At 41.3% G+C, this 16,729-nt stretch overlaps 1 protein-coding gene across 1 annotated transcript in view; it reads left to right on the top strand.

The window, feature by feature from the left end:
• The window catches only part of chd5 (chromodomain helicase DNA binding protein 5), a 101,917-nt gene that overhangs the window by 77,204 nt on the left and 7,984 nt on the right, over window positions 1-16,729 (top strand). The window contains exons 26-35 of the mRNA XM_036559957.1: window positions 3,757-3,843; window positions 3,984-4,072; window positions 5,490-5,623; window positions 7,864-8,008; window positions 9,748-9,907; window positions 10,979-11,058; window positions 12,640-12,847; window positions 13,641-13,730; window positions 16,157-16,309; window positions 16,451-16,559. Of these exons, the coding sequence (XP_036415850.1) occupies window positions 3,757-3,843; window positions 3,984-4,072; window positions 5,490-5,623; window positions 7,864-8,008; window positions 9,748-9,907; window positions 10,979-11,058; window positions 12,640-12,847; window positions 13,641-13,730; window positions 16,157-16,309; window positions 16,451-16,559 (1,255 nt within the window). The remainder of the gene's footprint in view (window positions 1-3,756; window positions 3,844-3,983; window positions 4,073-5,489; window positions 5,624-7,863; window positions 8,009-9,747; window positions 9,908-10,978; window positions 11,059-12,639; window positions 12,848-13,640; window positions 13,731-16,156; window positions 16,310-16,450; window positions 16,560-16,729) is intronic.

Genomic DNA, 16,729 nt, shown 5'->3' with positions numbered 1-16,729 from the left:
ATACAGAAACACACACACATACAGAAACACACACACACACACACACACATACAGAAACACATACAGAAACACACACACACACACAAACACACACACACACACATACAGAAACACACATGCATACAGAAACACACACACACACATACAGAAACACACACACAAACACACACACACACGCACATACAGAAACACACACACATACAGAAACACACACAAACACACACATACACATACAGAAACACACACACACACACACACACACATACAGAAACACACACACATACAGAAACACACACACACACATACAGAAACACACACACATACAGAAACACACACACACACACAAACACACACATACACATACAGAAACACACACACACATACACACACATACAGAAACACACACACATACAGAAACACACACACACACACACATACAGAAACACACACACACACACATACAGAAACACACACACACACAGAAACACACACACATACAGAAACACACGCATACAGAAACACACACACATACAGAAACACACGCATACAGAAACACACACACACACATACAGAAACACACACACACACACACATACAGAAACACATACAGAAACACACACGCAAACACACACACACACATACAGAAACACATACAGAAACACACACACACATACAGAAACACATACAGAAACACACACACAAACACACACATACAGAAACACACATGCATACAGAAACACACACACACATACAGAAACACACATGCATACAGAAACACACACACATACAGAAACACACACACATACACACACACATAAAGAAACACACACACAAACACACACACACATACAGAAACACACACACATACAGAAACACACACACAAACACACACATACACACACACATACAGAAACACACACACATACAGAAACACACACACACACATACAGAAACACACACACAAACACACACACACATACAGAAACACACACACATACAGAAACACACACACACACACACACACACACACACATACAGAAACACACACACACACACACACACACACATACAGAAACACACACACACACAGAAACACACACACACATATAGAAACACACACACACACACACATACAGAAACACACACACACACACACACACACACATACAGAAACACACACACACATACAGAAACACACACACAAACAGAAACACACACACACATATAGAAACACACACACACACACACATACAGAAACACACACACACACACACATACAGAAACACACACACACACACACACACACACATACAGAAACACACACACACACACAGAAACACACACACACATATAGAAACACACACATACAGTACAGCAAAAGTCAGAGACCACCCTTCATCTATTTATTTCCATTCAGAACAGCCACTAAGTTATTTTCCAGTTGGGGTAAAAAGCAGAAAATATGTGTTTTAATTGTACAAAAGTAAAAAAAAAGTATTATATGAATTATTTCAGTACATCCATCATTTCACTGTTGTCAGAAGAAAACCTTGTATCTCCAAAATGGTAACTTTACAGGAGAAGGAAAAAACCTACTTTACTTCTAATGTAAGTCAATGGAACCAGACTTTTTCCAAGTCATTTTTGCCCGTTTCTTTTGGTCCATTCATCATGAAATTTGCACACAATATAAAGAACAACAGGCGTATTTTAATTATGTCAAAAACTGAAAAAGGTTTTCTTCCGACAACAGCGATTTGCCTTCACTACAGCTTCCATTCTTTTTAGAAGACTTGCTTTCAGTTTTTCAAAGAATTCTGCAGGGATATATTTTTCCACATCTCCAATGTTCAGTCCTAGAAGTTGGTTGCATTTTCTGCTTCTCACGAACCAAATAATCCCAAACCCAATCAGTGATGTTGAGATTTTCCTTTTCTCAGTAACAGCTTCTTGAGAGTAACACATTATTTCAAACCCTCAGCGCTGAGCTCTTATAGTTCTCATAGTGGAAGGATAGAAACACCTGTGGATTTTTTTCAGAAGAAATAGTGGATCTCGAGTTTCTCCTACCTCTCAAAGATGAAAACTTTAAGTACTATTTATCTGATGGTGACATTGACTTACTAGATATATCTAATCTCGTCAGAAATATCTCCTGAAAAAGGAAATGTTTGTACATCCCCAATTCCAAAAAAGTTGGGATGCTGTGTAAAATGTAAATAAATGTAAATAAAAACATGACAATAATCTGCAAATCTCATAGACCCATATTTTATTCACACCAGAACAAAGAACACGTACTATTGGTGAAAGTGAGACATTTTACCATTTCATGAAAAGTATTTACTCATTTAGAACTTGATGGCAGCAACACATCTCAAAAGAATTGGGACAGGGCCGTGTCTACCATTGTGCAGCATCCCCTCGTCTTTTAACAACCGTCTGTGTTGTTGATATGTGGGATGTGCGGAGACCAATTGCTGGAGTTTTGGGAGAGGAATGTTGTCCCATTCTTGTCTGATGTAGGATTCTAGCTGCTCAACAGTCCTGGGGCTTCCTTGCTGGATTTTTTGTTTCATGATGAGTCAAATGTTTGCTATTGGTGAAAGATCTGGCCTGCAGGCCAGTTCAGCACTTGGACTCTTCTTCTGTGAAGCCATGCTGTTGTGATGGATGCAGTATGTGGTTTATTGTCTTTCTGAAATATGCAAGGCCTTCCCTGAAAGAGACGCTGTCTGGATGGGAGCATATGTTGTTCTAAAACCTTCTATATACTGTTCAGCACTGATAGAGCCTTTCCAGATGTGTAAGCTGCCCACGCCATAGGCACTAATGCAGCCCCAGACCATCAGAGCTGCAGGCTTTTTAACTGTGCACTGATAACAAGCTGGATGATCTCTCTCCTCTTGAGTCCGCAGGACACGGCGTCCGTGGTTTCCAAAAAGAATTTCAAATTTTGATTCATCTGACCACAGAACAGTTTTCCATTTTGCCTCAGTCCATTTTAAATGAGCCTCGGCCCAGAGAAGACAGCAGCGTTTCTGGATTGTCTTGACATACGGCTTATTATTTGCATGATACAGCTTTATCTTGCATTTGTGGATTGCACAGGGATTTCTCCAGATCCCCTGAATCTTTTGATGATATTATGTACTATAGATGGTGGGATATCCAAAGTCTTCATAATTTTACGCTGAGGAACATTTTTCTCAAATTGTTCCACAATTTTAAGACGCAGTTATTTGCAGATTGGTGAACCTCTGCCCATCTTTGCTTCTGAGAGACTGACGGTTTTTTTATTAGTACCACTTACTTTTCCAGCCTTTTGTTGCCCCGTCCCAACTTTTTTGAGATGCATTGCTGCCATCAAGTTCTGAGTTAATGTTTTTCATGAAATGGTAAAATGTCTCACTTTCAACATCTGATATGTGTTCTATGTTGTATTGTGAATAAAATATGGGTCTATGAAATTTGCAAATCATTTCGTTCTGTTTTTATTTACATTTATTTACATTTTACACAGCGTCCCTATTGTTTTGCAATTGGGGTTGTAGTTAATTGCTGTTTTGACCGGACATTAAATAAATAAATAAAGGGTGGTCTCCAACTTTTGCACAGTACTGTATATCAACACACTTTGGAACGACCTCTGTGTACAATGTTTGAGCTACTTTGGGTCTGGATGGACAGCAAACACAGGGACGTCTGCAGTAGTGAATGTATGTTTGTGCTATTTCGTGCTGGTTTGGCGCTCAGAATGGCAGGATGATCTTTCAGACAATCAGTCCGAATACTCTGTGGGGTCCGAGGATGAGGATGAAGATTTCGAGGAGAGGCCTGAAGGTGAGTAACATTTTCTTTACCCACTTCAATAAACTCACACCACACAGATGTCTCGACTTGGTTGTGCCTGGCTGATAATTGAATGTATAAGTGAGGGTTGATGGGCGTTTCAGGTTATAAATGTTGCATTGCTTTATTAGGAGGGCGCCGGCAGTCCCGCAGGCAGCTGAAGAGTGACCGGGACAAACCACTGCCCCCACTACTGGCTAGGGTAGGGGGAAATATAGAGGTGGGTATTTTCATGAACTTTACATTAACCATGTTAAAGGATTTGTTTGGGAAAATTTCATATTTGTACAGTTACTCCAAATGTAGTCGATCAGCCAAGTCATGTTTAGTGTTTGCTGAAGTTTTGGCTGGAGCTGTGAGGCTAATGTAGCTAACAAGTAACGGAACATTATAGCCGCTAATCCATATTGTCAAAATATGTTGTACAGTTGCCTAGTCAGGTGTAAATTAGGATTTTTGAGATGGGGAGTGACCCAAAGTGGGAGCAATATTAAGTTCTCAGTGCTGAAATCATGACAGTGTGATTAAACCTAGTATAGTTTCTCTCTTAATGGCTTAATCACATCTGTTCCTTTACTTGACTTTTGTCCTTATTTTAGCATCAGTTTTGGCTTCGAAGTTACACAAAGTAATGTAGTCTTTTAGCGCTTTGTAGTTTTTGCTTTGAGTACATTTAGGAAAAAAAATATGGCAAAACAGTCGGATAAACCCAGGCCTGGGTCATCCCAATGGATTTTAAGGGCGTGTGCCTGGGCCTCAAGCCACTAGGGGGCTTTTTGCATCATTCATGATTGCTTGCTTCATTTTCCACAGTACATTAGAACTGAAAGATGAATCGCAAGAGCTGCAATTTTTATTATATAATATATTATTAACAATGTTGTTCTAACAGGCTTTAAAGGGGAAAAATAACTAATGACACAGAGCTTGTAAGCTGCCTATAGATGAGTTAGACCAATCAGAAGCAACTAAACTATGCTCTATGTTCTGTATGGGTGACATCACAACCATCACAACTAACTGGTAGTCTGACGCACTCAGCGTTCAAGCTTCATGCCAGAAAAAGTGGGTAGTCTGGTCTTTTTGGGCAAAAAAAAAAAACAGACCTGGAAATTAATCATTAATCATTCAGCGTTACCATGGCAACAGCGCCGAACAGAAGTTAAAGCATGTACATCTCACCTTTTTCTCCTTCGTCTCGCTCTAATAATGAAGCTGAGAGCTGATCAGAGTTAATTATCTTCTCAGCGAAGCTCGTTCTGCTCGTTAGTTTGTGCTGATGATGCACGTGATTCATTCACGTGACGTTACTGAGTAGGATGAGCTCATGAGGGTCATTTCAGGACGCCGGTTCATCACATTAATGACAGATTTGAATCACTTACCTAAACGAGTGTGAACCATCGTGTCAGAGAAATCAGATTTGAGCAAAAAATCGGATTTGAGCAACGAGGCTTGTAATGTGAATATAGCCTTTGTAAATTAATATGTATATTTTTTTATATCTGTGCTCCACCTACTTCTGTTCTTAATGCATGCACTTCAGACAAGAAGAGTTTATTTTTCATCATACGCATATTAACTGTACAGGTTGTATTGATGGATTTTCTGTATGTCTGCATGTATTTGTGCTCCAGGTGCTGGGTTTTAATGCACGTCAGAGGAAGGCCTTCCTGAATGCGATCATGCGCTGGGGGATGCCTCCACAGGACGCATTTAACTCACACTGGCTGGTCAGGGACCTGAAGGGCAAGAGTGAGAAGGAGTTCAGGTACCGTTATACACTGTATCAAACAAGCTTTTCCACGTATTTAACCCTTAAATGCATTTCTTGCATCACTTAGCAACTCATGACCTCCATTTTTTTGGATATGTGACAAAATATATGAAAATACGCTCATTGTCAAAAAATAGTTGCACCCAGAAGGAAGTGTCGGATTGCAATGCTATTCGGAAGGAAGATAAAGGTTACCGGGAACAATAGATGGTTAAAAATATGGGTGATGTTTATTGAGATACACATACAGAATTAGTGCATCTCAGTTTGGCGTCGAGCCAGACGTCTCGGCATGGAGGGTTAGAGGTTCCTAATAGTGTCCTGCAATAATGCATCCCAGGCAGCTTGAATATTCCCATGCAGTTCCTGCGGATTTTGTGGTAGGGTTGTAGTGTTGATAGTGCGTCCAATAGCATCCCACTCATTTTCAATCAGGGATGGGTCTGGCGGTGCAGCTGGCCATGGCACAGTATCTGTGTCTTCAAGGCAGCTCTTCAGATGGCAGCCGTCTGCAGACAAGCGCTGTCCTGTTGGAATAGCACACCGGGGTGTGCGTTCAGAAAAGGTAGGGCCACTGGATGCAGGACCTCATTAACGTAACATTGGGCTGTCAAAGTGTCTGTAGTGAAGACCAAAGGTGATCTGGTATTGTACGAAATTGTACCCCACACCACGGCACCAGGCCTTCTGGACATGTGACACGTGGCAGCAAACTGCTCATCTTGGCGCTGACCACAGTGCCTCCACACACGGATTCGTTGGTCGTCTCCACCAAGACAAAAGTGGGACTCGTCAATGAAGATGACCTGCTGCCATTCTGAGTCACTTCATGCAGTCTTTGGCGATGTTGATGTGGTGTTAAGGGCAGTCATTGCAATAGTCTGCGTGTATGTAGTCCTGCATCGTGCAGCTGTCTGCCAGTGGTGCTGGCACTAACAGGATGACTCATGGAGGGCATCACTGCTCGCTGAATGTCTGCAATCGTGGCTGTTGGGTCACTTCGCACGTCGGACAATCCATCAGTTCTCCCTCTCCGTGGTTCGTGTAGGTCTCCCACATCCTTCATGTCGCTGGTTCGCGCCTTCTTCTATCCATCTTCTATCCTATCTGACCGGTATGGCGCGCAATATGTCAATAAGACCATCCCGCTTCCCGGAGCCCTACGGTGCAACCCCTCTCGAACTCTTCCAGCTGCTCGAATTGCTTTCGAACTGTTCTTCGAGGCAAACCTCGCTTGCGAAGGATGCTACAAACACAACAGCACGAGTCAGAGTGGAAAGTACGCTCAACGGGACGACTTTATGTGGTCAGTCAGGTACAGCGATAAGGCCCGTCCTTGCTTACTTGCTGAACATGAAACTTGAATCATTTGCATGTCTCACGATGTCAAACCTACCCATCAAGTGTCATTCCTATGGAAGGCCTTTGGGCTCAAAACATGTCGGAATCTCCATGTTAACACATACAACGTAATTTCGTGTTAACACGTAAATATTAGTAGTGTTAACGTGCAATATTTGCGTGTTGAAACTTGTTAAGACACTAATTTCCAGTATTTGGATTTTAGTTGTTGTTTGGAAACCTTTGTGAATCATGATGCTTTACCGCCACCTACTGGGGTGGTGTTATTGCTCAAAGAACATACAGAACCAACAGACCAAATAATGGAAAAAATCCTGTTTTTAATTTATTTAACAACAGTTTAAGGTTTTAGATATACACACACTGTACCAGACTCATCCTGGTTCAGTCCCTCTAAAAGTTTAAGTTTATCGGCTCCTCTTTAAAGAGGACGTTACTCTTACGTCATTTCCCCTGTCTGATGTGTTTGGCTCAGCGTAGCCATAGGTAAGCGCTCAGCTCACTGTATCATGAATAATACAAATGAAACGAAGGGGCTTTGAGTTTCGTCTTGGTTGTAATGTTTGAAGTAATTCCTATTATGAATATTTATGTATGTCAGAATTGAGGCATCCTATTGGTGGAAACCTTAAAAACATGTAAACATGTTTTTTTGATCACGACTAAATTTTACGTGTCAATGCGCAAACATTAATAACGTGTTAACGTGCATGTTTAAACATGTTTTGAGCCCAATGGCCTTCCATACATTCCTGTCAGTTGATTCCTTCTAGGTGCAACTATTTTTTTTGACGATGAGTGTACATGCATTTAAGGGTTAATTAATGTTCGTTATTAATGCTGTGCCTTTTTTGTCTGTCTCTCTGTTTCAGAGCATACGTGTCATTGTTTATGAGGCACCTGTGTGAGCCGGGAGCAGACGGGGCGGAGACATTCGCAGACGGTGTACCGAGAGAGGGTCTGTCCCGACAGCACGTCCTCACCAGGATCGGAGTCATGTCTCTGGTTCGTAAGAAGGTAACGTCTAATTCAGCTTGTTTTCATCTTTGTCTATCTATCTGTTTAACTATTTATAATGGATTAAGGAGATACGTTATCAGCAACTTCAACTTTGTCATTTTAGACACAAACATTTGGAGTCGTGTATCATATTAATAATAATTTTATTCAGTATTTATACAGTGTAGATTGTGCAGATATTCTAAATTAGAAACCCGGGGCCGTATTACAGAAAATTCTTAAGTCTGAGATCATATCTTATCTGCTTTGTTGTCATGGCAACTTTAGTTAAGACTGAATTTAGGACAGAAGCCATTACAAAACAACAGTTCTGAAGTCTATAATCTTCTCTTATTCCAGATAAGAAAACATTTTACAGAAACATCCTAAGTTTCCAAAATATCCTAAATATTTTTTTTAACTTTAAGATAAACTCCAGAGCATCTTAACTTCTGTTTAACTGTCTGTTTCTATTGTTTTATGCAGTGAGAAGCAGCACAGCTCACTATAACCAGCATAATGACGCCACATTTATCTACACTGAAAACGGAGCTTTGACTTGTGAGGTTTTTTTTTTTTTTTACAGCGTTTTTTAAGAACTCAGACGCTGCAGACTCGACACGTCCCCTCTTATTACCGTCAGGTTTTAATGTTTGATAAAAACTCATCAGATAAAATATTACAGTGATGGTGGTCAATAATGAGGAGACGGAGCTGAACGTGTGTCTGTTTATTAGGAGGAGTAACGTTAGCACGCTCGGCTAAAGCGTTTGGGAAATGGAGACTGAAACTGGGGAGCGCCGACGCTCTGATAAAGAGCAGGGGGCGCTCTCACAGTATTCTTAACTTTCAGTTTATCATACTTTAGTTTTATTTGACCTTTTTTTACATCAGTAACAGTAGCTAACGTTAGCTGTCTGGCTAACTAACTTGATTACGTGTTTACGTTTCAGCTGTGCGCGTATGGTCGGTTGCTAGGTAACAAACACGACAGTTGATTGTCGATTTTAATTGAGAAAGTTAAGATTTCCTAACTTGAGATAAGAAAAGATGCTGTAAGATAAGACAAGATTCTTAAATCAAGATCAGTTTTGCTTTTTCTGTAATACAAATTTGTGAAAAATCTTATCTTGACCTGTCAGATCTTAAGTTAAGACAAAAGGATAGGAAGTTTCTGTAATACGGCCCCAGCAGTAGGTGGGGGCAACATGACAAAAATATAACATCACGATACTTCCAGACATTTTCGCGATACACAATATGCATTTTATTTGGAAATAACAATATTAAATTATTAAATTAAAATAGTGTATTGCAAATATCTGTTTATAGTAATTTAAGCTTTTAAATTAAGTGTTGGTTTAAGTTAATTGCATAGATGTCACCACATTTTTTCAAATGCAAGGTTCCCTGTTTATTAATTGTATTTTTCTTTTTCACACCTAAAATTTTGGACTGGTCTTAAATGTCTTTGTGTTTTAAAGCTTCCTACTACTTTTTAAACCTATGAAGGTGTCACATATCATATCCTCACTTTAGAATAATTTTATCATCCAGGTTCTCAGCTTTAATGCACGTTAGTTTTAATGCAATGCAGAAAAATTGGTTTTACATAATTGAAAACACTGATTCTGTAGCACATCCTCACTCTTACATGACAGACAATACAAGTAACAAATAACTTTTAGGTAACCAAATACATAAGAAATCACTGTCCGGCGGAAAAGATGTATGTATGTTTGTATGTGTTTGTGCAGGTGCAGGAGTTTGAGCACATAAATGGTAAATACAGTTCTCCGGAGCTGATTCCTGCAGGCCTGGAGTTGAAGAAATTGACTGAGAGTTTATCATCTGACCCCAACACTCCTGTTCCAGCCAGCCCTGCTCCAACACAGCCCAGCACACCTGTACCCTCAGGTGGGCCTGGCCCATATAGTCTTGACTACCAAAGATCTTATCACTAAACACAATGATGAGCCATAACATTAAAACTACCTCCTTGTTTCTACACACATTGTCCATTTTATCAGCTCCACTGACCATATAGGAGCACTTTGTAGTTCTGCAGTTGCACATCGCCACCTAGTGTCCTGAAGTAGCACTTTACACAGCAGGTAAAAGTGGCCCAGATCTGATTTTCTCACCAAATCCAATTTTTTCAGTTTGGCTGTTCACATTGTCTTTTAAATCTGATCTGTATGCAACATCAGTCTGAACAGATCAGCTCCTAAACTGACCCACATGAACAAAAGATCAGAGCGTCACGCTGCTTCACGGCTCATCCAGAGGTAAAAAATCACAACCGCCAACGAACGCCAGTCACTCCCGGAGGATCAGTTTCATCTTCACCAGCATCACAGGAGCCATCATGAAGCTTCACTGACTGACAGCTGGGCTCTTCACCCAGAATGTGTTCGAGCCGTAAAAAGGGCGCGGTCACTTCTTTGGTTCGCGTCCTCAGATTCTTTAAACTTTGCTTTCAGACTTTTATCTGTTCTTTGACGCTGCAGCCTCGTTCTCCTATGGTGAGGTGACTGTCAGAGGGGCATTAAATATTTACAGATTTGGTTCAGACATTTCTTTAGAAATCTCTTAGAACATGGAGGGTTTTGGACAGAAATATCACCCCAAATGTTTCTGAGTCTCAGCAGCGCGAAATTATGATGAATGTCGAGTTGGACTAAAAGTGGCAATTCCGATCTGGCTGTTCAGACTGAGTCGCATTGCCGCGGATACGTATCGGGTTTCAGTACCACATATGAAAGCGTCTCAAATCGGAATGGAAAATGTCAGATTCAGTGTGTTTATCTGTTCACACTTGCCTTAGATACTTGCTAAATACCTCAGATGTACATCACTGAGAGTCAGAAAAATGTTTGATTTTCATAATTATGATTTTGTCAGTGTTTTATTGTCAGGCCTACCATCAGGTCAGTGAGTTTGTATGTGTGGACTACGCACTGACTGCAGGACATCTGTGTTTCACAGACAAGCCTGAGGGTGGTCCTGGTCCTCAAGAAGACAAAGAGGCTACTGACCAGGAGAGCACCAAACCTGCAGATTCTGAGGTGAGGTGACTGTCAGAGGGGCCTTAAACATTTACAGATTTGGTCGGGTGAATTAATTTCTCATATTTTTTCAAGCTCAAGTACGAATCAAATTTCACAATACCAGTTTCTTACATTTGACATCATTTTTTTTTGTTTAGATTTTTCCCCAGTTTTCTCCTCAATGTAGTCGTCTCCAATTTCACCCGCTAGTTAGGACTCGCCCAATCACACGACACCACCAGGTGCTAGAAGGGAGAGGCAAACATAGGCTTCCTCTGAGAGATGTGAAGCGCCACCACATCTTTTCGAACTGACGCTCACATGACGTCATTGAACAGCCAAACCCGCTCGGAGGAAAGCGCCATCCACCAGTTCTGTTACGTCAGCTAACAGACTAGCATCACGCTGAGTGATGAGGGGAGACAGGGGGCCGTCCTACCCACAGAGAGAACGAGGCCAATTGCGCTCTCTTGGATCTCCTGATGATAGGGCCAACACTTAGACAGTTGCACCACTCGGGAGCCCCCTCATAGCCACGCGTTGTCCTTAGACGAACGTTGGTAGTGGAATGGGTCGTACTGATGAGCTCAGTTTCTTTAAACATGGCATAGGATGCCACCTTTACCAATTTGTAAAAGTCGGTTCATGAAATTTCTTCCCTGTTAGATCTGCCCCGTCAACTGTAAGTACTATTGCTGTGAAATGGAAGTGTCTATTGAAGCAGTAAACCACGTAAACTCACAGAGCAGGGCTCCTCATTGCTGAAGCATGTGGTGCATAAAAATCACCTATCCTCAGTTGCATCACTCTGAAATCATGTTATCGGGAGAGATGAATCATGCTTCACTATCTGGCAGTCTGATGGACAAATCTGGAATTTGCGGATGCCAGGAGAACGTTACGTACTGGAATACACAGTGCCAAATCTAAAGTTTGATGGAGGAGGGATAATGGGTTGGGGCTGTTTTTCACGGTTTGGGCCCCTTAGTTCCAGTGAAGGGTGATGTTAATGCTGCAGTATACAAAGACATTTAGACAATTATATGCTTCCAACTTTGTCACCAGTTTGGGGAAGAGCCTTTCCTGTTCCAGCATGACTGAGACCCTGTGCACAAAGTGAGCTCCATGAAGTAATGGTTTGACAAGTTTGATGTGGAGGAACTCCAGTGGCCTGCGCAGAGCACTGACCTCAACCCCACTGAACTCCTTCGGGAAGAATTTGAAATTTGATTGTGAGCCAGGCCCTCTTGTCCAGCATCAGTGCCTGACCTTACAAATCCTCCTATGACTGCATGGGCACAAATTCCCACAGACACACTCCAAAATCTTGTGGAAAGCTTCCCAGAAGAGTGGAGGTCATTGTAGCTGCTCCATGTGCCAGTAGTGTGGAATAGGATGTCCAACAATAAAGGTGTGGTGACCATGTGTCCACATAGTTTTGGCCATATAATGTGTTATTAAGAATGTTTTATTCAGCCTCCATCTGGTGGTGGTTGGGCTCAGAGAGAATTGTGTTGGGCCTAATTAAAGCTCCACTGTGGAGGTATCCTTTTTTTTTCCTCCAGGCATCTCTCCTAATGTCCTCCTCTCTCCTCTCAGACACCCAAAGAATCAGAACTGTCCCCTACACCCGAGAAAACCAGTGAGAGCGAAGAAGTGAAGAGAAGCAACCCTGAGGAGAGGAATAGTGAAGAGAGTGAAAAGAAAGACAACATGCCCTCTCCAACAGAGCCATCAGCCAATCAGACGCAACCTTCGTCCAAACAGATAGAGCAGTCCACCAGTCAGAACCAGACAACATCTACAGGTAAGAAAGCTTCATTTTCAGTAGCCACGTTTACATGCAGCCTGAAAATCTGTCGATAATCCGACTGTAGGCTCAATCCGAATATGTAAACACCTCAGTCTGAATAGTCTAGTCCGATTGAAGCCATTAGTAATACAGTTTCTATCCGACTGATCAAGGTGGGTAATCCTGTAAATAATCCGTTAAATAGAAGAATAATATCCGTGTAAACGCCTGTATCTGATTACATTCCCTATCGGAAAGTTTAAGTCCGTTCTGATCATGTTCGTCGCGTCATAGTGAAAGTTTATACCGTTCGACATGGCGGAGCAGAAACTAGTCTGCAGAGGAGATGAAGTTTATGCTCTGATCTTTAAAAGACGGCGGTGGGACGGACGTCCAGCTTATGTGTTTCAGAACACGACGTCTTCCTCTCGGCCTTCTTTAATAAGGACATGTGAAGGACGTTTTCCTGAGTCTGACATCATTTTAAAGCGATTAAAAACACAAGCGCTGCTCACTGCTGCTCATCTAACTCTGACTGGACTCACGTGATGCTGGTTGTCATGGTAACGTCTACACTAAGTGGTTCTCTACACATGCGCGTTATTTCGGATCTGATTTCTTGTAGCGAGCATGTAAACTGAGATTTTCATCAGATTGTTAAATAGAGTGAGAATAAACACCTCAGTCTTAATCTGTAATCGGAATGTGTTCAATTAGATTGGAGAAAATCTTTGCAGATAAACACAGTCAGTGTCGTGCTAAGCTGATTGATGATGAATGCAGGTTAACTGACTGTGTTTATTCCTAGGTGAGCAAAGTAAAGACATGGAGAGCGCAGCCGAGAAATCAGAGAGTGACTCTACTGCAGTGAAAGTGGAGGATAAAGAACAAAAGCCAGGTGAGAATAAGATCTGTTTCATTAAAGGCAATGAAGGATCCGAAAGGCTGTTCTACACAGCGGGATTAATGGTATATAGGCATTGATATGGTTCTACAATAGCTCAATTCATCGTAATGTGGTGCTTATTAACTGCATAAATCCATGAATGAGGAGTTATTATTCATTATTAGAGTCCTTATTGTATTTTAATTCAGAGCTCAACATTAACATATGTTATGATTTCTTTTATTGCAAATGAGTAAATATATATGCACCGACCGGCCACTTTATTAAGTACACCTCATTGTATCTATACTCATTGTCCATTTTATCAGCTCCACTGACCATATAGGAGCAGTTAATTCTACAGTTACAGACTGTAGTCCATCTGTTTCTCTGATACTTTGTTAGCCCCCTTTTACCCTGTTCTTCAGTGGTCAGAACCCCCACAGGACCCCCACAGAGCAGGTACTATTTGGGTGGTGGATCATTCTCAGCACTGCAGTAACACTGACGTGGTGGTGGTGTGTTAGTGTGTGTTGCGCTGGTCTGAGTGGATCAGACACAGCAGTGCTGCTGGAGTTTTTAAACACCTCAGTGTCACTGCTGGACTGAGAATAGTCCACCAACCAAAAATATCCAGCCGACAGCGTCCTGTGGGCAGCGTCCTGTGACCACTGATGAAGGACTAGAGGATGACCAACACAAACTGTGCAGCAGCAGATGAGCTATCGTCTCTGACTTTACATCCACAAGGTGGACAAACAAAGTAGGAGTGTCTAATAGAGTGGACAGTGAGTGGACACAGTGTTTCCTCATTAAACTCATTAAAAATTTATTTGCAATAAAATAGAACTTTATCATTAGTGTAGTGTATAAAATATTACTAAATAAAAGTTGTATTAACATTAAAAATTTGCCATGCTCTAACGTGCATCTGCTTCCATATTAATCTTAAATATATGAGTTGAATTAAATATTTAATTAAAAACATTTCAAGAATTTTAAGAAAAATATAATACTGTCTGTGTCCTTGAGTTTTGCTTCCCCCGCACGTCACACCTTATTTACCATACACCATGACTTATTTAGCCAAGGTGAGATTTCTTTTATTTACCATCAATAATTTGTTGTTTTCTTCATCTTTGACAAGGTCTATCAGGTCAGTGTGTCCACCCTGTCATACGAAATAGACCCAGAAAGCAGTTTTTGTCTAATTTGCAATATTCACTAAAAAATTTATATATTTTACTGTTAGAAAAATGGCATTAAAATGCCGCCCCGTCCCCCCCATCACTACTTCACTGTGATGCGGTTGTACTTCTCACTATTATGTGGCACAAAAGAATAAATATGATTACTGACATAGTAAAGTGTAATTGTAATTATAAAAGACAAAGAATGTGTGATTTCTTGACATGAGAATTGTCTTATTAGCATTTCCAGTTGCGATATTTTGGAATGATTCTTGTCCATTTGTAATATTTAACCTCTTTAACTCCTTGGGACCACCAGTGGTTCCAAAACGCACTTCGTCATATTCTTTACTTCATAACTTTCATATTTTATAAGCTTCATTCTAAAGGTGGGGGTTATGAGAGCTGTAACTGTCTTCTTTCCAGTCAAATAGATGGGTGATGTCATTTTAAACCCTTATAAAAAAAGAAGCTGAACTCTTTTTTTTCTACTGAAAGTCGACCCGTTTTTCCACAAATCTGGGCTATAAACTATAAACAGATGGCGTCTCTTCAGTGATCTGCTCTGTAAAAATTATTTTTATTAAATAATACAAAGAGCGTCTAAGATTTTTGGCTTTCAGCAGTGAATTGCAAGCATATAGCAATATGTGTATCATAAAACACATGTTCTGTTTATTTGAGGGAACTCTTACAAAAAGAACCCCAAAAATTTAGTTATTTCGTGCAGTTACTGAATAATTTGCCTTACGATTTGGTCATGAAAATTCAGATGGACAAACCGAAATATACCTACGAGCATAAGTTGACTGAATACATGTGATTAATTGTTGTGGCATGCACCCATCCCCCACTACCTTGCAGATTTCATCCTCCTCCCTCTGTCTTTGCAGGATTTCGTCTGGGCTCCCGTTCAGGCCCAGCCTTCCTGTCGGCTCTCGCGGCCGTTATCGGTGTTGGGCGCATACCACAATTATGTTTACATTTAATGTCTAAGAAAGACTCCAAATGCATGGACAACAATAACTTTTCATCAAATTCAATTCACCAAAAAATACTTCTACTCAGGAGCACCAACGTGGATTAGAATCCACACTTTCGACGGAATTTATCCCCTTTTTTTAATGAGCCACGAGTGAGAAATAATTCATACAGAACCAGACGATGATAACTGCGACTTCTAAAGGTCCACTGCTCTGTAATATTAGCTGTTCTGCTCAGATGTACCAAACCTGTCCGTTCCCACAGCTGCTCCCCACGAGTTAAAATCCGAGGATGCTGCCGAGACTCAACTGAACGGAGATAAAGAAGCGAGGGATGAGGCAGACGAGAGCCACAAAGACGACAAAAACGGCACCAAGATGCGATTCATGTTCAACATCGCAGACGGAGGCTTTACAGGTGAGTTTAAGTGAGAAAAACGCTCCCTTCCGGCAGGCTCTCCCTCAGGGACCATTACTGCGGTGCGAAAGAAATCGTGCAGAGATGATGGTAGCTGTAAACATGAAATGGATTCGTGTGCGTTTGTCTGTGTCTTTTCAGAGCTGCACACTCTGTGGCAGAACGAAGAGCGCGTAGCCGTGTCATCTGGCAAGATGTACGACATCTGGCACCGTCGGCACGACTACTGGCTGCTGGCTGGCATCGTAACGTATCCTGTTTTAACTCCCCCTCTGCCTTTCCCAGCTCTTTTGAGCTTCAGTAGCTGTGTTTCAACAACAATGCACACACTTCTTTCAGTTCCAGACAGCAGAAATAGTCGCTGTCTTGTGTAGCTGCAAAGGAGTAAGTCAAATGTTGCTACATGTTTCTTTCTTTTAT

The sequence above is a fragment of the Colossoma macropomum genome, unplaced genomic scaffold, assembly GCF_904425465.1.
Source record: "Colossoma macropomum unplaced genomic scaffold, Colossoma_macropomum, whole genome shotgun sequence".
Taxonomy (NCBI): Eukaryota; Metazoa; Chordata; class Actinopteri; order Characiformes; family Serrasalmidae; genus Colossoma; species Colossoma macropomum.
This window is presented reverse-complemented; position numbering and strand designations above follow the sequence as displayed.